This window comes from Saprolegnia parasitica (genome assembly GCF_000151545.1).
Source record: "Saprolegnia parasitica CBS 223.65 unplaced genomic scaffold supercont2.14, whole genome shotgun sequence".
Lineage (NCBI taxonomy): Eukaryota > Oomycota > Saprolegniomycetes > Saprolegniales > Saprolegniaceae > Saprolegnia > Saprolegnia parasitica.
The window spans coordinates 4,543-28,093 of record NW_012156408.1 but is presented as its reverse complement, the minus strand read 5'-3'; the positions used below and the strand labels follow the sequence as shown (position 1 = coordinate 28,093).

The 23,551-nt window shown below is 58.7% G+C and overlaps 2 protein-coding genes across 2 annotated transcripts; both read left to right on the top strand.

The window, feature by feature from the left end:
- Positions 1–180: 180 nt before the first annotated feature.
- Positions 181–8,513, top strand: SPRG_22144 (hypothetical protein; the record flags this gene model as incomplete). The annotated part of the gene is made up of 4 exons (XM_012343705.1): positions 181–264; positions 307–777; positions 821–1,879; positions 1,923–8,513. 4 exons carry the CDS (start codon positions 181–183, stop codon positions 8,511–8,513), a joined length of 8,205 nt encoding a protein of 2,734 aa, XP_012199095.1.
- An 11,432-nt stretch (positions 8,514–19,945) lies between these two features.
- On the top strand, positions 19,946–22,613 carry SPRG_04987 (hypothetical protein; the record flags this gene model as incomplete). The annotated part of the gene is made up of 7 exons (XM_012343501.1): positions 19,946–20,554; positions 20,603–20,707; positions 20,755–20,802; positions 20,832–21,045; positions 21,080–22,087; positions 22,134–22,456; positions 22,494–22,613. 7 exons carry the CDS (start codon positions 19,946–19,948, stop codon positions 22,611–22,613), a joined length of 2,427 nt encoding a protein of 808 aa, XP_012198891.1.
- Positions 22,614–23,551: the final 938 nt, after the last annotated feature.

Here is a 23,551-nt window from a genome sequence, read left to right as displayed (position 1 = left end):
AGCTGGTCATCCGTCCGGAATGGACTCATTCGCTTTTTCGCCTTACGATCCGTAAACCGGAAGGATATTGCCTTGTCTCAGGGATAAAATCAGGCATTAGCCTAGACAGAGGCGCCCAGTTGCTTACCACTGCTTTCGACTCGATCAATCAAATTGCGGTTGGTGACGATGAGCATCCCCATGGACGACGATGCGAGCGTCTTTGAGAAGCTGCTCGATGAGATCTGCTACCGCCCGTCAGCCTCGACGATCCCCGCCCACATGGTACGTCTACCTCGCCATGCTCTTGCTCATGCTGCCCCTTAGGCCTCGTGCGTCGAGAGCTTTCAAGTCGCGCCGACGGTCAAGAAGACGGCCAATCAGCTCCTGAGCACCGTGTCTCGCTGCCAGCATCGAATGAGCGCCAAGCACGTCCTCGATCTCCTCGGCATGTTCGTCGCTGCCGACGATAGCTTTGCGACGGCGTTCGCCGAGCGCGTCGTTGCCCGTGCCAAGAGCTTCGTGCACCTTTTCCCGACGGCCCGGACAACGCTTGTGCGCATGGTCGCTCTCGTGCTCGCGGCCCCGACCTTTGACACAGCCGGCCTCAACAGCCTCGTCCAGGCGCAGTGCATCGTCCTCGAAGCCAACCGCGCGTTCCCCGAGACGCACGCGGCGCTGCACAAGGCCATCGTGCCGCTCTGCAAGACCCGCCCCGAGATCCGCGCCGCGTACGTTGCCCTCGCGACAGCGACGACGGGCGACGCCAAGTTCCTCCTCGCGCGTCTTCTCCTCAAGGTAGCGATCGCCCGCCCCTCCTCTTCGTGCTAAGCGTGTCTAGGCCTTTCTGCCGACGTTTTCGGCTGACGAGCGCGCGCTCTGGCTCGGCAGCTACGTCCACCAGGCGCTCGAAGCCAAGGTCCGCCCGACGCACGCCGACCTCGACGCGTACACGGCGCTGACGGCGACGCTGACGGCCCACGACTTTGAAGCGACGATCTCGCCCGTGCTCTCGCGCATGCTCAAGCGGTCCCCGGACTCACTTTTGGACGCGACCGTGGCCGTTGTCCGCGCGCTGCCGGCCAAGATCGACCTCAGCGCGTACGTCGCTCCGATCTTTGGCGCGCTCTTTCCCGCCAAGCTCAAGTCGGTCAAGGACGACGTGCGTGAAGCGTGCATCCAGCTGCTCGCGGCCGTTATTGCGCGCTGCAGTGACGCAGCGGCCGTCACGTCCATCGTCACGGACCTCGTGGGCCTCCTCGACGGCAAGTTTGGCCTCTTGGCGCAGTTTTACATGCGCGACGCGGTCTTCCAGAGCCTTTTGCATGTCGCCTCGGCCGTCGGCAAGACGCTCGGGTCCACGGCCGCCCGCGCACTCGCGTCGGACCTCGTGCTCCCCGCCCTGCCCAAGGCCATCGCCAAGGAAGCCAACGACGTCGTGCGCAACACGGCGCTCTGGACGCTCGGCCAGTGGCTCTCGCTGCACACGCCGTCGACGGCGGCCCTCTCGCCCGAGATCCAAAAGCTCTTCGAGGCAGGCCTCGCGAGCAAGACGGAGGCCGTCGTCGTGGCATACGCGCGGTCGCTCGTCGTCGTGTCGCGCACGCACCCCGAGATCCTCGCGCCGCTTGCGCCGCGCCTCGCCAGCGTCGTCGCCGAAGCGCAGAAGAAGCCGAATGTCGCGCACCTCGACGGTGTTCTGGCGCTCGTGGCGCTCACCAACGTTGGCCTGTCCGCGCCCGAGGTCCACGACGTGAACGCGATCTTGTCGCCGACCACGTTCTTCAAGACGTCGGTGGTGCTCCTCGGCCACCAGCTGCAGCTCGGTGCGAGCCTTGAGTCGCCCGAAGAGACGGCCCTTAAAGCTGTAGGCGAGGCGCTCGTTCGCGTCTGGCGCGAGGTACCGATTTTCTTTCCACAGTACCATCTCACGCCGTCCATAGGTGCCACAATCGGACGAGATTTCGAGCATGTCGCTGCTCGTGGGTCTTTTGCACCACCGCGTCGCCAGCGTGCGTGACCACTGCGAGAAGCATGTGCGTGCGCTCGTCGCGGACCAGCTCTGGACGGCGCTGCCGCTTCTGGAGGCGTTTGCGCAGGCGCTTTTGACGCTGACGCCGTGGTCGGCCAAGCACGCGACCGACGACGCCGACGCGACCGTCTACAACGCGCCGTCGACGCAGTCGTCGCTCGCGGGTATCCTTCGCCGCAACCTGCGCGCGATCGTGCCAGCGCGCCTCCTGCCGGCGACGCACGAGTCGGAGATTGTCGCACTCTTCCCGCGCCTTCTCGTTCTCGCCCACCACCCGCTCGTCGTGCACGGCGCGCGCAAGGACGCATTTGCGAGCGAGTGGACGCGCCTCAAGGCCCGCTTCGTCTCGGAAGACGACCTCGCGCCGCCGGCCGCCAAGGCGCCCAAGGACCAAAGCGACGAGGACGAGGACGACGAGGATGACGAGGATGAGATGGTGCCGACGGTGCACGACCACGTCGACGACCTCTTTTACTCGGTGCCGGGTCTTACGGACGCGACGGTCGCGTACCTGCAGTCCAAGCTCTACGCTGCGTCGCGCCTCGAGCGTGTGAGCGCCCAGCGCGCCCTTGTGACGCTTCTTGAGTTTGCTGGCAACGGCATGGGCGAGGCGCTCGTCTTGAGCAACCTCATCCAGTCGCACGTGGCCACGATGCTCGAGACCCCTGCGATTGCCAACGTCTCTGACGACGACGTCGACATCTACTGCACGCCGGACGACACGCTGTACACGAAGGCCAAGAAGAAGGCCGACGACGTGCCTCGTCACCGCGGCCGCGGCACCGAGGACGAGCGCTGGGAAGCGCAGGTCCGCGAAGAGCTCGCGCGGAAGCGGGCCGCCGACCCGAACGCGACGGCCAAGAAGGTCAAGTACACCAAGGAAGAGCTCGAGACGCTTCAGCAGCAAAAGGAGCTGCGCGGCCGCTTGCGCGAGGCCAAGCACCTCGTCGCGTGCACGGACGAGCTCCTCGCGTTTGTCGCGCGCACAACACCCGAGGCGTTCCAGCCTGCGCTGCCGCACTTGGTGGCGCCGATCCTGGCGCTGCTGCCGAGCCCAATGTTTGCGGACTTTGCTTTCCGCGGCCTCACGCACCTCGGCAAGTGCGTCATGCCCATGAACCTCCGCGCGCACGCGTCCGAACTCGCGTCGGCCTTGCACATTGCGCACGGTATCACGCCCGAGACGGCCAACCAGCTCAACGAAAACATGCCGCTCTTTGAGCGCCTCTTTGGCTTGCTCTCGACCAACGTCTTTGGCTCGGTGCTCGAATCCGAGGACGAAGTCGACTTGGCGGACGAGTACCATTTGCTGACGCCGTCGACGCTGCACATGGTGTTCCCGATCCTCCGGACGTTCTTGGAGTATTCGATGGCGTGCCGGCAGTTTGTGCTGCCGCTCTTTGCTGTTCACGCCAAGATGATCAGCCAGGAAGAGGAGCTCGAGGTCGGCGACATGGCGGCCCAGCGCTTGCTGCGCAAGAGCATGCTTGCGGTCACGCTCGCGTGGATCGAGCACGACATCAAGGAAGAGATCCCGGCGTCGGAGAACCTCTCGCCGGACGTTGTCTTGCAGCAGATCTGCGCCGGCGCACCCTTGTCGTTGGACGAGTGGGCACCGATCGTCGGCGACCACGGCTTGCTCTCGACGCTTGTGCAGGCTCGCCGTGCGTGCCTCAAGGCGACGCTCGCCATGGTCGAAGCGCAATACGACGACGACGAAGATGAGGACGAGGACGCCGAGAACGCCAAGGCGACGTTGATTGCGTCGACGCCGATGCTCTCGACGATTCTGTTTGTCGCTCGTTTTGACAACGACGCAGAGAACAAGACGCTGGCCGAAGCCATTTGGCCGCTCTCAGACGCAGCGCTCACCAAGGAAACGGTCATGGGACCCATCCTGTTGCCGCTGCTTCGCCATGCGCACGCCAACGTCCGCGACGCGGCCGCTGCGGCGTTGGCCACTGGCATGAAGCAGTTTCCCGACACGATCGCGCCGACGCTTAAGGGCATCCAGTCGGCCTTCTTGCAGCACGTCCCGGCCAAGGGCGACGCCGAGGCCACGCTTGATGCGTTTGGCGCCCCTGTCGTGCGCCGCCACAACGACATGGAGGCGGACGAAAGCATGTCGACGGTTTTGCCGCGCCTCGGCGCCGGTGCGTGCATGGAGCACTGCGCCAAGACAGAGATCCTCTCGCGCGAGCACGTCATGAGCTGCGTCCAGTTCATCCTCTCGTTTGGCCTCGGCGACATGCACCACAGCGTCCGCGCGTCCATGCGCAAGGCCGGTGTCCAGATGATGGACTCGTACGGTGCTGTGTACACCAACGGCCTTCTCACGCTCCTCGAAGCGCGCATTGAAGTGCCGGCGGCGAATGCGTCGCCCAAGGAGCTCGAGGCGTACGACCACAAGCGCGAAGGCGTCGTCGTCTGCCTCGGGTCGCTCGCCAAGCACATGGACAAGGCCGACCCGAAGGTCTCGTCGATCGTGCACCAGCTGCTCGCGTCGCTCTCGATCCCGTCCGAGGCCGTCCAGCGCGCGATTGCGACGTGCTTGTCGCCGCTCATGCTCGCGGTCAAGGACGAAAGTCCGTTGATCCTTGACGACCTTCTCACGAAGGCGACGACGGGCGAGACGTTTGGTGACCGCATGGGTGCCGCGTTCGGTGTTTCGGCCGTTGTCAAGGGCCTTGGTATCGCCGCGCTCAAGCAGCATCTGGTCATTCCGCGCCTCGAAGAAGCGATGAAGATCTCCAACCCGAACGCTCGCCAAGGCGCCTTGTCCGTCATGGAGTGCCTCTGCGAGCGCCTCGGCTTCCTCTTTGAGCCGTATGTGATTGTGATCCTTCCGATCCTCCTCAAGTCGTTTGCGGACACGAGTGCGGCCGTGCGCGAGGCCGCGAGCGGCACGTCCAAGGGTATCATGCGCAACCTCTCGGCGCACGGCGTCAAGCTCATTCTGCCTTCGATCTTGCGCGCTGTCGACGATCCGGCGTGGCGAACCAAGCAGGCTGCCATCCAGCTTCTCGGCGCCATGGCGTCGTGCGCGCCCAAGCCGCTGGGTTCGTGCTTGCCGCAGATCATCCCGAAGCTCACGGCGTCGCTCTCGGACTCGCACCCGCGTGTCAAGGAGGCTGGCCACGCGGCGCTCATTGACATTGCGCATGTCGTGCGCAACCCCGAAATTGCCTCGATCGCCTCCATTTTGCTCGCCGGTTTGCAGGACCCGAACCGCAAGACGACGGACGCGATGCAGGCGCTCCAGTCGATGAAGTTTGTGCACTCGATCGACGCGCCGTCGCTTGCGCTTGTGATGCCCGTGCTCCAGCGCGGCTTGACGGACCGCGTCTCGGAGACGAAGAAGAAGGCTGCGCTCATCGTTGGCAACATGTGCTCGATGGTCAACGACGCCAAGGACCTCGCGCCGTACCTCGACACGATCGCACCCTGCCTCCAGACGCAGCTGCTCGACCCGATTCCCGAGGTCCGCACGGTCGCGTCCAAGGCGCTTGGTATGCTCGTCAAGGGCCTCGGTCAGAGCCACTTCCCGCACCTCGTGCCGTCGCTGCTGCAAGCCATCAAGTCGGAATCGTCGTCTGTCGAGCGGTCGGGTTCGGCCCAGGGTCTCTGCGAGGTGCTCGTCAACCTTGGCCCGGATGCGCTCGACCATGGTCTGCGCGACGAAATCCTTCCGATCGCGCGCCACCCCAAGGCCGCGGTCCGCGAAGGTGTCCTCTGGGTGCTGGCGTTCCTCCCGCCGGCGCTTGGCAAGGGCTTCTCCAAGTACCTTGGCAAGGCGCTCCCGATGATTGTGTCGGGTCTCTCGGACGAGTCGGAAGGTGTCCGCGACGTAGCGATGCACGCAGGTTCGATTGTCGTCAACGCCCACGCGCTTTCCAACACGAAGGACATTTTGCCTGCGCTTGAGGCTGGTATCTTTGACGACAACTGGCGCATTCGTCAGTCGTCGATCTCGCTCCTCGGCGACTTGTTGTACCGCGTCAGTGGCACGAAGGCGGTCGTCATGTCGGCCAACGACGACGACGATGGCGCCGATGCAGGCAGCGCCGCTGGCGAGAAGGCGATGCTCAAGATCCTCAGCAAGCCGCGCCGGGACGCGGTCCTCGCTGCGCTTTACATGGTGCGCTCGGATACGTCGGCCGTCGTGCGCCAGAGCGCCCTCCAGGTGTGGAAGAGCGTCGTCTCCAACACACCCAAGACGCTGCGCTCGATCCTCGAGACGCTCATGCTCCTCATCGTGCAAGCGCTCTCGGGCAAGAACGTCGAGAAGCAGACCGTCGCTGGTCGCACGCTCGGCGAAATCGTGCGCAAGCTTGGCGAGCGTGTCATGCCCGAGGTCGTCCCGATCCTGCGCGCGGGCCTCGACCCGATGAACCCCGCCGGCATGCGCCAGGGCGTCTGCCTCGGCCTCGCCGAGGTCATCCAGTGCTCGCCCAAGAAGCAGCTCGAAGATTTCGTCGAGACGCTTGTTGTTGCACTCGAAGACGCACTTTGTGACGCGCTGCCCGAGGTCCGCCGCGCGGCCGGTGGTGCGTTCGATGTCTTCCACAAGAGCATGGGCTACCGCTCGATTGACGAACTCATCCCGCGTCTCCTCAAGCGCATTACGTCGGTGGACGACCTCGTCCAGGAGCGCGCGCTTGCTGGTCTCCAGGAAGTGCTCAAGGTCAAGTCGCGTGAGGTGCTTCCGTACCTCGTGCCGCGCCTTCTTACGACGCCGATGGCCTTGTCCAACGTCCAAGCGATCGCGCACATTGCGTCGGTCTCGGGTGCGGTGCTGCACTACCACATGGATCGCATTCTCCAGGTGCTCTTCAACGAATACGTTTCCGTCGTCACGAGCCGCCCGAACGACGAGATGGCGGCAGCGATCCAGCACTCGGTGCGTGCGGTCGCGCTGAGTGTCGAGGCCGCTGGCGTCCAGTGGCTCGCGGCCGAGATTTGCAAGTACTGCGAGGCCGACATTGCTGAGACGCGGTACCTTGCGTGCTGGCTCATTGCCGCCTTTTGCCAGTCGGCGACCGTCTCGTACGACGAACAAGTCCCGATCTTCCTCAAGTACGTCCTCGCGCGCTTCAACGACAGCGATGCCTCGGTCGTCGAGGCCGCGCTCTTGGCGTTCAGCAGCCTCAACACGACGATCCGGCCCGATGAGCTCGCCAAGCACATCGACTTTATCCGCAACAACCTCAGCTCGATTGTCAGTGACGCGCGCCATCGCAAGGGCGGTGTTGGTGCCACGGGCCTTTTCATCTTGCCGGCGCTTGCGCTGCCCAAGGGCCTCGACCCGTTCCTGCCGGCGTACCAGCACGCGCTCATGAACGGTACACCCGAAGCGCGCCAAAGCGCTGCGGCAGGTCTCGGCGAGCTTGTGCAGCTGGCGTCGCCCGCGTGCCTCAAGAGCGTCCTTATCAAGATCACGGGCCCGCTCATCCGTATCGCTGGCGACCGCTTCCCGGGCCACGTCAAGGCTGCGATCCTCTCGACGCTCGAAATTTTGCTCGTCAAGGGCGGTGTCGCGCTGAAGCCGTTCTTGCCGCAGCTCCAGACGACGTTTGTCAAGGCGCTCAACGATACGAGCGCGTCCGTGCGCGCGTGCGGTGGCTCGGCCCTCGTCCACCTCGTTGCTCTCTCGCCGCGCATTGACCCGCTCATTGCCGAGCTCACGGACAAGGTTGCTTCGACGACGGGCGGCGTCCAGGAGGCCAACCTCGACGCGCTCGTTGCGATCCTCACCCGCGTCGGCGCCAAGGTCTCGGCGTCGGCTGTGCTCGCGGTGGAGGACGCCCTTCGCGGCCTTCTCATCACGGACGACGACCTCCTCCGTGTGCGTGCGAGCAACGGCCTTGCCCTCGCGCTCTCGCTCGGCAGCGAAGAACACGGTGTCGCGATGGTCGAGGAGCTCGTGCAACCGTCGACGGAGCTCTGGACGCTTCGCCACTCGTCGGCGCTGGTTGCGTCAGGCTTGCTCAGCCTTTCGCCGGTGCCGACGTGGGTTGCCAACACGCTTGCGGCGCCGGTCGTCCCGACGCTCGTGGCGCTCGCCCGTGACGAGAACCCGCTCGTCAAGTCGTCGAGCCTCACGGCGCTTGGTCTTGCGGTCAAGGTCGACGCGGCGCTTGTGTCGGCGGACGTTGTCCAGGCGCTCGTTGTGGGCCTCACGGACGCTGTCAACAAGGATGTCAACCGTACGGCGCTGCGCGTCGTCAAGCGCATGGCCAAGGTCGCCCCGAAGCGTGTGCGCCAGCACCTGGCTGCGCTCGTGCCGCCGATTTTTGCGCTCATCAAGAGCCCCAACATCAACATCAAGCTCGGCGCCGAGCGCGCGCTCTTGTACGTGCTCGAGGTCGCGACGCGTCCCGAGACGCTTGTCGAGTATTGTGCGAGCGCCGAGCAAGGCAAGCTCCTCGCCGAGTACGGTCGCCGTGTGCTCTCCAAGCTCAAGGTCAACGAGGACGACAGCGATGACGAAGGCGCGAAGTAGAGACAGATATGCGTAGCTGCCTGTAAACACCACTCGATAACCCATGTCATATTCAGTTGTCGTTCATGTCATCAAGACTCGACGCCCGGTCCCAGGCAGAACGGCGAGACCATGCAGTATAGATGGAGCGTCAGTTGCCGTTTGGATTCCATCGTCTTAAGCCCACCTCTCGACCACCCGACAAGGTGAATACACGGCGACTGCCTTTCCCCAAGCAAGTTGAAATGGCCATCGACGCAATTACTCGCAACGCTGCGTGTTGTTAGCCTCATTATCTGGATATCCGGTGCGCGCCACTAGACGATGCTGCGGCCTTCGAGCTTGACCTTTTGTCCATACCGGTGGTGCGACTTCTAGGTGCGCCAGCGGCGTAGAGAGCGACCTATTGGTCGACACGGATTCCACCCGCTGGGGCAACATTGAAGGGGTGCGGCGAGCCCGATACATAGTGGCTCTTCTACCGGTACTCAATATCACTACACAATGCGCGTTACGTAAGGATTCGTGTGGAATGGCCAACCGACCAGCACGTATCCAGAGAAACAGTATTTCAAGTTGATATATCTTAAATGGTGTGAGCATCACCAGCGCAACCACGATCGACGCCACACAGACGCGTTAACGCGAGGCCGCACCGGTTCCTGTCGTTCTATAGCATTCTTGTATCATGGAGAAGAAGGTTTGGACACCGAACGCAGCCCAGGCATGCGAATTCAAACGTTGATTCTTCGAGGTGGTCAAATATACGCCCCGGTGCACAACGTGTTTTCGCGCAGTTCGAAAACTCGACAAACTCCGACGCGGGCAGCCACAGTTGGCTATGTATATGGACTGGCCCAGCGACTTGCGTTTGTGACGTGGTAGGCGCTTGGGCTCTCACAGCAAAGTCGTACTGCCGAGCGTCGTCTTTCGCCGACTTGTACATATAAATTCCAGTAAAAATGTTGAATTTTCGCAAACTCCGAGTGCGCTATCTCTCTTATATGGTATCGGAGAGCATATTACATTGATGATGGTGGCTCTAGAGTCCGCTACGGCGCCTCTAGCGTTTTAATACACGATTTGAATCCATACACTATATTAGAAAATAATAGTTTTTAATAGTATGCACCATATATCGTCAATAACTCGGCGAACCTTAGACTCCCGTTGCAATTTTTTTATCTATCACAGTGTTTGATTGGCTAAAACCAAAAGCAATACCAGAAATCACCAAAGGCAATTGGGCAACGTAAATAGTGTTAAGTGAAGCTGCGATACGAACGCGGATAGCTGCGGGCGATATAAGGAGCGGAGCTCCGGCAATCGGGGCTGTGTAGGAAGCATGCCAGGCGACACCGACGTCACACAATGCAGGACATCTATTCAATTTACGCCGAAACAGTTCCGGGCCTCCTCGAGCGCTTGGATCTGTTGCGCGTGCGACAGCAAGGCCCACCGTTCTTCGCAGGACTCGAGGTCCGACTGCCCACCATTCCTGGTGATGATGACGTGGGCGCACGACGCATCACACGTGCGGCGATGCTTCTTGTGCAGGGCGCGTCGGTGTCTTGCCTAAACACCGACCTCGCATGCTTCGGCAAGCTTGGAAGGGTCCTGCGGGTGATGGTCGGTTGGCTTCTTGCAGCTCGGGCATCGCCGCTATCGGCGCGCGCGCTTCGCCCGCTCCTCTGCAGGAGGCTTTGCCGATGGCGCGGCAACTACAACTTCGCGCGTCGTTGCACGGTTGACAACGATGGGCTGAACGAGCTGGATGGGAGCCACATCACAAAGCCCTGTAGGCGACGAGTGTTGAGCCTGTGGGCGCGGGCTCGGTACTCGCGGGCTTGGTAGGCACATGCGAGGTTGGCGCGGGCGAGGTCGGCGCGGGCGAGGTTGGCGTCGGAGCTTACTGGTCGTCCATGGGGTTTGTCAGCGCGATACTAAGTGCTCTATGTTTCTTTTTATCTATCGGGGCCAATCCAATCGACGGAGCTTCGTAACAGAGCCAATCAGGATCCAAAATGCATTTGATTGGTCAAAATGCTAGTCGCGTGGACCGTAAATCGTTTTTTTGGCTCAAGTATGGCACCTCCAATACAAACATCAAGTCTAATGCTTCCAAGGAGCACTTCCTGGAAGCCCAGACGGAGCACGGACGCGTGTTGTCTTCGAGTGAATGACATAGACAGGCACGCTGCTTTCCCAGCGTTCTCGCTGCTTCCTTCCCTCTTTTTTCTCTTTCTTCCTTTCGTCCGTGAGCCAAATATCGTAACGCTGCAACGTTTATGGTTCATAAGCCAATAACTCTCGCTACGTAGCTCGAACGGTGAGAGCATCTCCACCGGTACCCCGTATCCTTCTCTGGCTCTGGCTTTTTACGGTGGGATTTCATACTGTATCGCCGGATACAGCGCGCTAAAAAAAAATGCCCCACCGGTCGCCCTGTAAAAAGATGCAGGGAGTCGCGAAATGTATGGCGTCGATAACTACGAACTTCGTCTAGAAATTCGATTTTATATTTATTTTTGACTAGTATACAAACAGCAAGTACTTTAGAGTTTTACAGGGTAAAAAGCCAGAGTGGCCGCGAGCCCCGCATCGCGCTCCAATTTGCAGGGACCTCGGCCAATTTTTGCTCCCCTGTAAAAATTATACAGATACAGGGCGATTTACAGGGACCGGTGGGGCGTTTCCCCGGTAAATTTTTGAAATTTTAAAGAGCCAGATAGAGATAGCGCGGACGGGTGGAGAAGCTCTGACACCACATAACGTTTCGTACTCTCCGAAGTATGTTCTATTACCATGCGAAGTATGAGCGCTTTCGTTTTAATCATGAATTGTGCTCACTCTCTCGACGCCGCGGGCGTGCGGCGTCTAAATGTGTCTATTTGTGGTTATTTACGGCATATACCAATACTAAGGCCACTGTTTGTGCTTGCTTTTGGACAAGATCTGTCGAAGCGCTGTTTGCGCCGGCGTGAGCACGCGCGTGACAGCACTTGAAGACGTGAGAGAACGCCACGCGGCTCCGCCGTGCACTGGACAACCATAATCAAGATGTCAGAGTTGTCGAACCACGACGCTTGCCCTTGGCGATGACTCTGTTGGGCCATGGGGAGTATGTGTTATGAGGACGATCGAAATCAAGCTGGATGAAAGGCTAGTACGGTATTCAAGTACGATTGAAATGAAGCTGGACAAAAGGCAAGTCATTCGCACGGTAGTCAAATACGAGCGAAGCTACTGTACCACCTCGATCGATGGCGTCGACTGATGTGAGCCCGCCGAAGACATGCTAGTACTAGTACTAGTATAGTGCTAAGCAGCGTCGGCGCGTGCGAGAAGATGAGCTGCGTCACACACGGTTTAGGTAATACAAATTGTTGTAGCAACCTCGGACGAAGGCGACGCTTCTCAACGACACCTGGTCGCGCTCGAATTTTCCGGATAAACGTGAACCGGATAGGATGACCAAACAGCTGGGCGAATCTGCACGTAACACGCCAGCTTACCACGCCAAGCTATCGCGCCAGTCATCAAATCCCATCGCGATCACTTCAGCGACGACAGCGCATCGAAGCTACCTCAAGGACTTGCTTTCCCGAAAGCTGGTCCCTCCCACATTGAAGTGGAGTAACGTTAGTGACGAACCGGGTACTAGATTCTTGGCGATCTCTGGCGACGGTGGGCACTACTGTAGCCTTGCGAGAGCTCTCTAGCAATTGACCACAATATCCCTGTCATTGGCATCCCCGGACCACTAGCTCGCGCAACCATGACATACAGACTAACCACACGATCGACGGATCCGAGCCGCTGGACGTATCGGTCAAGGGTGTCCCGCCGGTGCCAAGAAGATCAGTAAGCGTCGCTCGTGTGGGTATTGATCACCGAGGGTCGCGTCGATGGCTGTCATCGCTCAGTTGATCATCACATGATGTGCACGTCAGGTTCAACCTCCACCGACCAATCGAATGCGCGTATATCCGGAAAAATCACGAGCGTCCAGATCACGGTACTGGTAGTTGATGTTGAAGTGGATCGTCTATTACAATAGATAAACTATGCTAAATAAAAGTGTAGGAGGTTAGGAGTTGTGTACACTCGGTAGAGGAACTTGATTTAGGCGGGCGAAGGCAGGAGCGCGATCCGCAGGACAAGTAACGTCGGGGCCACTCGTGTTGGGCGAGGAGCCGGAGAAGCCGACGACGAGCAGGCTGCTCGGGCTCTTGTACGACGCTGTGGTGCAAGTGCAGTTGAGCGACACGCGCCCTCTTGGCGGCAATCGTCCATGGACTTGGCAGCGGTAGGTCGGCGCGAAAGACGCGATCGTTATAGACTCGCCAGATATTGAACCAGACGCAGGCGCAGAGCACGGGCCAGAGGTAGCGGAACGTGGCTTGGTGCATGTTGGACGCTGTCTTGGGCGTCGAGTACGGTAGTTTGGTTCAACATCTCGTTTCAAAACGAAAGGGTGGTACCTGGGTCCCACCAAGTCCAGACTCAAGCAAGCAGCCGTATCTTTAGAGTCCGCCTTTCGCCATTCGTAGTACAATGTAGGAGGAGGTCAACAAAGAAGGTTCTTGCACACGTGTCGATCTGGTCGTGCTTCAAAAATATACCTCACTTTCCAAGTCACCGCGTCATGGGCTTGTCTGCACTGCTGCAGTCGCACTGGAGCGTCGAGAATTTGCCAAAGTCGCCGCGGCAGATTGACGCCGAGGCGTTCCTTTTCTGCGTTCCATCGCCGTTTGCCTGCGACACCTACCACGTCGCCACGTACGTGCGCTTTAGCCGTTGGCACCTCCTCGCCGCGGCCTTTGTCTCGCAGTTTTGCGTTGGGTCGCTCTACGCGTGGTCGGTCTACAATGCGTACATTGACAACTACATCTTTGGCGACCCGAGAGCTGGCCAAGCGGTCGTCACCTTCTACCTTGCGATGGGCTCTCTCGGTCTCTCGGCTGCGTTTCTTGGTCCGTGGCTCGAGCGCACGGGGCCCCGGTTCGCGATCGCGGTCGGTGCGACGCTCTTCTTGATCGGACACATTGGCGCTGGCCTCGGCATCTACTACAAGAGCATGGCGCTCGTCTACGTGGCCTACGGCGGCGTCGTGGGGTCAGGCATTGGCATTTGCTACATCTCGCCGGTTTCCACACTCCAGGTACACCACCTCGACGTCAATTGTATCAACATATCAATTTGGATGTGGATAGAAATGGTTTCCCGATTTGCGTGGCACGGCCAGCGGCTTTGCCACCTGCGGCTTTGGCGCCGGGCCCGTGCTTTGGGCACTCCTCTTCCCGTACCCGATCAAGGTGTGGAGGTACCCTAATTCTTCCTCTATTTTCGCATGCAATATACCGATGACGATCATGATGATGGGGTATAGGACACCCGTGTACCTCTCGTTCGTGACGTGTGGGGCAGGCATAAGCCTCATCCTGTACGCCTGTGCGATCGTGATGCGGACGCCACCGCCGGGCTTCACCGTGCACGGGAAGGACATGCATTGCATTCACCAAGCCAGCGTCCAAAGGGTGGCCGAGGCAAACGAGACGGTCCGGCAGCCGCGCCGCGCGTCCAACGGCAACGTCATTTTGTTCGTGCCGGAAGACTTGGAGGAGATGCCAATGGTCGAAGTGACGACGATCGCGCATCCGCACGAATACTACCACGAGTTGGAGATGGACGACTCGGAGCACTTTTACTTTCAACGTATCAAGCAGCTGCCACTCGCGGCGTGTGTCATGTCGCCCGAGTTTGCCTTGCTGTGGGTCATGTTTATTCTTGAAATTTCGTTTGGCCTCGTGATCATCTCGCGCCTCAAGGACATGGACTTGTACCTCTTCAGCGCCAACGTCACGGCCTTCACACCCGACGACGTCAACCGCGCCGAGCGCATGGTCAGCTACAACGCCATCTTCAACTTTGCCGGTCGGCTTGTCGTGCCCATGGTCTCGGATCTGCTCATCCGCGGCTGCTACGTGCACCCCGCGGTCGGCCGCAAGCTCATTTTCCTTTTCATTCTGGCGGTACAAGGCGGCATTGCTCTCGTACTGCAGTCGACGCTGGAGCAAAAGAACTATGGACTCTTCAAGACGCTTGTGTGGCTCCTCACCTTTACCTACGGCGGCGGCTTTGGCACGATCCCGTGCCTCCTCTGTGACATGTTTGGCGCCTTCAACATCGGTGCGCTCCACGGTATCATCCTCACGTGCTGTTCCATTGCGGGCGTTGGTGGCGGTCTTGGGTTCACCTCTATCTTTGACGCCGCCATCAAGACGCAGTCGACTGTTGCTGCGTACGGGACCGCGATGCCGCTCTTCAGCATCGGCGCGGCCGTGGGCATTGTTGCGCTTCTGTTGGTCCGCACGAACCCCGTCGACCGGTTCGCGCCCGGGTACCAATTTAGCATCGGTCGCTTGACGCTCTGCCACCTTGGTCGACGCAACGCAAAGACAATCCAGCAGCCGCGCGCCCCGACGTCGGGTCGCGTGACCGGCAACAACTACAACGACCTACCGTCGCGCTCCTAATGCGATACAGGCGAAAATATGTATGTGAGTGTTCCGGGTTATCCTTGTACGTGGAGAGTAGCCATCTTCTTCTTCTTCTTCTTCCTTTGCTCGCCGAGATGTGGCTTTGCAGGCGGCGGCGCTGGGCTCATCTTGCTCATCTGCAGTCGCCCAGGGTGCTTTTAGCCGTGAGTGAGGCCCCTGACGACAAGCTCCGTACAGTTTTCCCGATGTCTCTTTCTTCGGGCCACGCGCTGCCAGCGCTGGCGGGCAACGATCTCGCTCAGCGGGACGCTTGCAAGATCACCCAGTGCCCAAGGATGCCACAAATCAGCACGTTGAACCTCTCTCCATCACTAGCGACTTGTAGTGGGCCGTTGAAAATAATCCCAGCATTTTCCACTATTTCTTACATTTTGGCCATGCACCGCTACGGCAGGCGTGAGGCTTGTCGATCCGAAATCGAAAGTTTTGCAATCTCCCCAAATCGCAGAGATATTTTCAGGGGCGCTTTCTCTAGCTCTAGAGAGGCTGTGTGCCGACAATCGTGGCTATCAAAGGCCTGCAAGTATTTGTTTTGAAACTCGCCAACAATTGCTGCTTTATTCCAACACAATACATCTAGATATTCAACGCGAGCCAATACGTGGCGCTTTGAGGCTTCATAATCTAGACAGACTTGTCCTTGGCCACTGAAATGATCCCAGCGTCGTGGCTCCGCGCATAGAGCGCGGTTTCGAAAATGCCATTTTATTCAAATCAATTCATTGCAAAATCACCGAGAGCCCAAGGATGCCACAAATCAGCACGTTGAACCTCTCTCCATCACTAGCGACTTGTAGTGGGCCGTTGGAAACGCGTGGCCGATCACGATGCTGCCGGCGGCGCGGTCTTTTCAGGTGCAAATTGGTCGATGGCCGGCTTGGTCTTCTACAGGGCCTCGACGCGGCCGTCGAGGTCCGCTTGTGTTTCTCGCGGAAGGCAGCGCGCTCTGCCTCGTTGTGCAACCGCCTGTCGCGCTGGACCTTCCCGATGATCGCGCTCGTCGACACCACTTCTTGTGCTTGCGGATCGGTTTGGAACTCGATGTGACATGGATGTTTTATTGACTTAATTCTTAATTCTTTATAGCCAATCACAAGGCTTGCCTTACTCGTCTCTAATAGTGTGAGCGCCATGCAGCACAACAACGAGTAGCAGCCCACAGACGCGCCAGCGCCACGTAGCGGCCGTGTATACATCTCCACACCCTTTTTGAACGACGTACATGTCGTTTCCGACGCTGCACGTAGCGCAAATACGCGTAAATCCATTTTCCATTTTTCGAGGTGGTGGCAGAATTGCCCAATTACTTCACGTGATATTGCGGGGTTCCAAAGCTCCAAAGACCGTAAAACTGGCTGCCACAGTTGGCGATGGGTCTCGACCCGGTGTGCGACCAGTTTGTTGGTCGCCGTCGCTGCTTGGGCGCTCACACCAAACTCGAACTGCCGAGCGTCGGTTTTTATGAAATTCGACATGCTATTTCGGTTGAAAATGCGTCGAAATCACGGAAACCGAGGACGTCGTCTCTTTCGGTTCATGTTAAAGAGCGTGTTGCATGTAGCCGAGGGAGGCAAAGTGTGCACGATACCGCAGCGTGATGAGACCTTGTATCATGATACATTTTTTCGGTATAGCGAAAAATCACACTATATCAAAATATTGTTTGTCGCTGTCATTTGCTCTCGCTACAGACGCTCGCACAGCGACGTCACGTAGTTTTTTGGACCCTCCAAAGTGTGGTCTACCACTCTGGCAAATATGTGCGATTTCATTTTCAAATGTCATTTTCTTCGATCCTTGGCCGCACGGCAGGGCGGTCACCAGCGAGCGCCCTGTTGACTGTGGACGGTGAAACTCGTGTGACCGAGGTCCTTCTTCCGTCACCCATCTCTTTAATGCAGGACATTGACTTACCAGGGATACGCTTGTCAATGATGAGGACCGCTGCGGTCCCATGCAGCATGTGAGTGCTACGGTCTACGTCATCGAGGCCCGATACCACGCCCGGTGGTACCAGTAGCGTTATGAACAGCGTCGTAGCCATAGAGCGCCGGTGCGATTGCCTTGGCGTAGGTGTACAGAAGGTGTACAGAAGAAGCTCGCGGAGCCTACTTGTATGGTACTAGTACATGTCCAGCTAGCTGGTCGGTCGTAGCCATCAGCACCGTAGCGGTAGCAAAGACAATTGCTTTTACGTTGGGTATCTTGGCGCTTTGCGTTGTGTAGTCGAGACAAACGCCGACAGCGACGACCTCGAGCACCTCGAGGTGTGCGAGGAAGAGCGACCCTTGTCCAGCTGAGGTGTATCTGGACACGTTCCGGATATCAAAACCAAGAGCAATTCCCAGATTATCTGCCACCTCGCCAATACCAAAATGGTCGACACGGCGACGAGCCACGACAACGTCGGCGCCGGCACTAGAAGGAGCTGCGCGAGCACCGCGTCGTGTTCGGAGCGCGCGCACCGTCTCTTGGCATTGAGGCCGATGCTTCCGACCTTAAGAACTTCACACACGACGTTCTGCTGCTTGCACACGGCAGTCAGCACCGAGACCGCTGACGGTGCAGCGACAACATTCCGCCGGCCACAAGCCTTTCACCCGCTGCGGATCTTCTGCCCAACGTTGCCTCCGATCCGCTTTCTGCTGTAGGTGGCTACAAGCGAAACTCCCAGTACAAGACGCTGGCGTAGGCTGCGTCAATGGTCAAATGGCTTCTTGGCCAACAGTGCTTTTATTGGTCAAGCTTTCGTCGTGCCGCGTGGCTAGGTATCCCCGATCACTACCAACTTCTTCGTACTGTCTCTCGATTGCATGTTGTGTGGATTATATATCTAGACATAATACTCCATCCTTTTCGTCTAGTAGCCGCACTCGCTATGCAACATCTGCGTGGACATACCCGGTCGCATTTTCTCGGGTGCACATCGAAACATTGGTAGGGAACGCTTTGGAGTGTACGGAATGCGAGGTCGGGTCGACGAGCGAGGCGCACAGTGACAGCGAGACACGATCCAAGATGCACTACAAACTAAGATCCTAGTGCCATCTTAGAGGCACCACTGCAGGACGCCGCCGCTGCTTGTCGACACCATCATGTTTAAAATGGAATCGCCCATAATTTGGACAGTGATAGAAGCCACTTTGAGGAGCAGAGCAAGTAGCGCTGCGTTGCCGCTGCCGTCCTACAACGCGCGCAGTGCTTGATCGAAGATACCAAGCGCTCTTAAAACGTTAAGAAGCAAATGACCACGTTGGCACGTCGTGGTTTTCGTCTTCTACACTTGTTGTAGCGACGATCTCTCCTTCCACGCGATCAAGAATGCAACTCATAGCAACATTCTTGGAGTTACTAAGTCCAAAGCAAATGCTTCCAAAGCCATCATATCCTGTGGGGGATTGGGACGAGAGGCTTGGAACTCAAAATGGTCGGACGTGAGCTCCTTTCCCACACTGACGACGATTTGATGTCGTCTATTGTCACTTGTGTAAAGCGTGTGCCATGCTATAATGCGTCATCATATGCCAGCGATATGATATTCACAATATGTGGAAACTCTCGATTTCCATGACATGGCACTCGGAGAAGGTCCCATTTCCGCGCAAACGTTCAGTCGTGTAAAAACAAGTGTAAAAACGAGCACGACAAAGGCGAAATGCAGTGCTTTTACGCGACAATTGGAAAACCCTTAAGGGGTGCTCAATCTGCAATTGGCGCTCCAGTGCCTCGGTCGCACGGCAGGGCGGTCGCCAGCGGGCGTCCTGTCGACTGTGAACGGTGAAGCTCCTGTGGCCGAGGTCCTTCTTTCGTCACGCATTACTTCAATTCAAGACATTGGTTCACCAGCTAAGCGCTTGCAAAGATCACTGCGTCTTCATGCAGCGTGCGAATGCTTCTCGTCGAGAACCGATGCCTCACCAAGCACGATTAGTGGTACTAGCACCATTTTGAACTGCGTCGCAGCCATTGAGCGTCGGTGCTTGTACCTTGACGCAGGTCACTTGACGCAGATGTACAGCGTACACAGGCGCGAAAGAGGCTCGCGGAGGTGTCAATCCAGTGTTGGGTCGCAGCCATCGGCGTCGTAGCGGTAGAAAGGACATTGCTTCCACGTTAGCGCGCTGTGAGGTATGAGTTCGATGCGCCGAGACAAACGCCGACAGCGACAACTTCGGGCCTGTGCGATGCGTGCGGACGATGGGATCGAACTCGTTGCGTCGTTTCGAGGTATCCGGAAAATTTCCGGATACCCAAACCCAGTGCAAATTCCAAATGGTCAGCACGGCGACAAGCAACGCCGCAGAAGGTGGTGCGCGCGCGCCGCGTTGCGTTGGGAGAGCGCGCGTCGCCTTGCGGCACCATACGACCTCAAGCACCTCACGCATGACGTTCTGCTGCCTGCTCACGACAGCCAGCACCAAGACCACGAGCGCGGCCGTGCGCGAGGCCGCCAGCGGCACGTCCAAGGACTTCTATCCTCTCGGCGCACGGTGGCAAGTTCATTTTAACCTCGGTCTTGCGCGCAGTCGACGATCCGGCGTGGCGTACCAAGCAGACTGCCATTTGGCGTCATCGGGTCGTCTGCGTCGAAACGGCTTGGTTCGTGCTCGCCGCAGATCATTTCGAAGCTCACGGCGTCGCTCTCGGATTCACACCCGCGCATGAAGGAGGCTGCGCATTTGACATTGCGCGTGTCGTGCACAACCCTTAGATTGTCTCAATCGCCTCATTTTGCTCGCCGGCTTCCAGGACCCGACCCGCAAGACGGCAGACGCTGCAGTCGATGAAGCTGGGCCACTCGATCGACGCACCGTCGCTTGCGCTCGTCATATCCGTGCTTTAGCGCGTCTTGACGACACCCGCATCTCCGAGAAAATTGTTGCCAGCAGCATGTGCGCGATGGTCAACGACGCCAAGGACCTCACGCCGTATCTCCTCGACACGATCGCGCCGTATCCTCCAGATGCAGCTCCCGAGGTTCGCAAGGTCGCGTCCAAAGCGCTTGGATTGTTTGTCAAGGCGCTCGGCAAGGGCTTCTCCAAGTACCTTGCCGAGGCGATCCAGATGATCGTGTCTGGTCTCTCGCATGAGTCGGAAGGTGTACGTGACGTGGCCATGCGCTTTTTTGTCGTAAACGCATACGCGCTTTCCAACACGAAGAATCTATTTGACGACAACTGGTGCATTCGTGAGTCGTCGATCTCGCTCCTCGGCGACTTGTTGTACCACGACAGCGGCACGCAGATGGTTGTCATGTGTGCCAACAACGACGAAGACGGCGCCGATACAGGCAGCGCCGCTGGCGAGAAGGCGATGCTCGAGATCCTCAGCAAGCCGCGCCGCGACGCCGTTCTCGCTGCGCTTTGCATGATGCGCTCGGATACGTCGGCCGTTGTTCGCCAGAGCACGCTCCAGGTGTGGAAGAGCGTCGTCTCCAACCCGCCCAAGACGCTGCGCTCGATCCTCGAGACGCTCGTGCAAGCGCTCTCGGGCAAGAGCGTCGAGATGCAAAACGTCGCGTGCACACTCGGCGAAATCGTGCGCTAGCTCGGCGAGTGTGTCATACCCGAGGTCGTCCTTATCCTGCGCGCGGGCCTCGACCCGATGAGCCCCGCCGGCATGCGTCAAGGCGTCTGCCTCGAACTCGCCGAGGTCGTCATCCAGTGCTCGCCCAAGGCACACTCGACGATTCCGTCGAGACGCTTGTCGTTGCGGTCGAAGACGCACTTTGCGACGCGCCGCCCGAGGTCCGCAGCGCGGCCGGTGGTGCGTTTAGAGCATGTGCTACCGCTCGTTTGACGAGCTCATCCCGCGCCTCCTCAAGCGTATCACGTCGGTGGACGACCTCGTCCAAGAGCGCGCGCTTGCTGGCCACCAGAATGTCAAGGTCAAGTCGCGCGAGGTGCTTCCGTACCTCGTGCCGCGCCTGCTCACGACGCCGATGGCCTTGTCCAACGTCCAAGCGATCGCGCGCACTGCGTCCGTCTCGGGTGCTGCACTACCACATCGACCACAGCCTTCAAGCGCTCTTTAACAACGCCGTTTCGGTCGTCACGAGCCGCCCGGACGACGATAGGGTGGCAGCGATCCAGCACTCGGTGCGTGCGGTTGCGTTGAGGGTCGAGGCGGCCGATGTCCAGTGGCTTGCCGCTGAAATTTGCAAGTACTGCGAAGCCGACATTGCTGAGACGCGGTATCTTGCGTGCTGGCTCATCGCAGCCTTTTGCCAGTCGGCGACTGTCTCGTACGTCGAACAAGTCCCGATCTTTCTCAAGTATGTCCTCGCGCGCTTCAACGGCAGCGACGTGTCGGTTGTCGAGGCTGCTTTCTTGGCGTTTAGCAGCCTAAACACGACGACCAGGCCTGACGAGCTCGCCAAGCGCATCGACTTTATTTGCAACAACCTCAGCTCGATTTCAGTGACGCGTGCCATCGCAAGGGCGGTGTTGGTGCCACAGATCTCTTTTTCTTGCCGGCGCTTGCGCTGCCCAAGGCCTCGACCCGTTCCTGCCGGCCTACCAGCACGCACTCGTGAACGGTACGCCCAAAGCGCGCCAGTTCGCTGCGGCTGGCCTCGACGAACTTGTGCGGCTGGCGTCGCCCGCGTACCTCAAAGCGTTCTCGCCAATATCACAGGTCCGCTCATCCGTTCTTGCCGCGGCTGCAGACGGCATTCTTCACGGCGCGAGCGCGTCTGTGCGTGCGGTGGCCCGGCCTTTGTCCACCTCGTTCTCGCCCCATATCGACCCGCTCATTGCCGAGCTCACGGCCAAGGTTGCGTCGACGAAGGCGGCATCTTGGAGGCCAACCTTGACGCGCTCGTTGCGATTCTCACCCGCGTCGGCGCCAAGGTCTCGGCATCGGCAGTGCTCGCGGTGGAAGACGTCCTTCGCGGTCACCTCGTCACGAACTGTGACCTCCTCCGTGTGCGCGCGAGCAACGACCTTGCCCTCACGCTCTCGCTCGGCGGCGAAAAACATCATAGTCTCACGATGATCGAGGAGCTGGACCCTTCTTCACTCGGCGGCGTTGGTAGCATCGGGCTTGTTCAACCTTTTGCCGGTGCCAACGTGAGTAGCCACCACGCTTGCGGTGCCGGTCATTCCGACGCTTGTGGCGCTCGCCCGCGACGAGAACCCGCTCGTCAAGTCGTCGAGCTTCACAGCGCTTGGCCTCGCGGTCAAGGTCGACGCGGCGCTTGTGTCGGTGGACGTTGTCCAGGCGTTCGCTATGGGGTTCTCGGACACCGCCAACAAGGTCGTCAACCGCACGGCTCTGCGCATCGTCAAGCGCATGGCCAAGGTCGTCCCGAAGCATGTGCGCCTGCACTCGGGCACGCTCGTGCCGCCGATTTTTGCGCTCATCAAGAGCCCAACATCAACATCGAGCTCGGTGCCGAGAGTGCGCTCTTATACGTGCTCAAGGGATACGCCCCTAGACGCTCACGGAATACTGCGCAAGCGCCGAGCAAGGCAAGCTCCTCGCCGAGTACGGCCGCCATGTTCTCTCCAAGCTCAAGGTCAACGGAGACGACAGCGACGACGAAGGCGTCGAGTAGAAACAATTGCGTTCTAGCTGCCTATAAACACCATCTGATAGTCATGCCCAATTTCGCTCGTATACTCTCAGGTGGCACACCGAGCTTGTCGAGCTTTCCGTTGTGTGCAGTGTTTTCTTCAAAATGGCATATGCCATATATAATACCCACATGACGCCGCAAATAGTACAATTCGGCATATCGGGGCACCAGGGTTTCTAGCGCTGTTGATCGCGGGCGATGGTGCACTGGGTAGGTCCCAAAAAGACGATCCTGCCGGCTTCGGGCTGTAGCATTTGTCCATAGTGAGTGGCGCGACATCTTGAAGCAACTTCAGGTCGACCACTTTGCGTTCAGAAACGATATGGCCCAGACTTGGCACAGTGGTAGAGGACGCTTTGGACAGCATGAAAAGCGAGACCGCGTCGACACGTCCTAGGCGTACAGCGGTAGCGAGGCGCGATCCAAAATGCATACCAAACTAAGATCGTAGTACCATCTGAGAGGCACTACTCCGTCAAACTAAGATCGTAGTGCCACCTTATAGCCGCCACGGCAAGGCGTTGACGCCACTTGTCGACAACATCGCGTTTGAAATGGAATCGCCCATAGTTGGCACATTGATAGAATACGCTTTGGAGAGCAGAGCAGACCAAGCTACGTTGCCGCTACAGTCGTACAGCGCGCGCAATGCCAGATCGAAGATACAAAGCGCTCTACAAACGAAAAGAAGCAAATGACCGCATTGGCACGCCTTGGTCTTGTCTTCTAGACTTGTAGTAACGACGAGCGCCCCTTTCACCGTATCGATATTCATGGCAATAGTACGTCCAAAACCATCGCATGCTGTGGAGCGATTGCAACGAGAGGCTTAGAGCTTACCATGCTCGGTCCTGCGTTTCTCTTCCGCGATCACGACGAGTTCATATCTTGTAGTATCACTTGTCTGATGGTACATA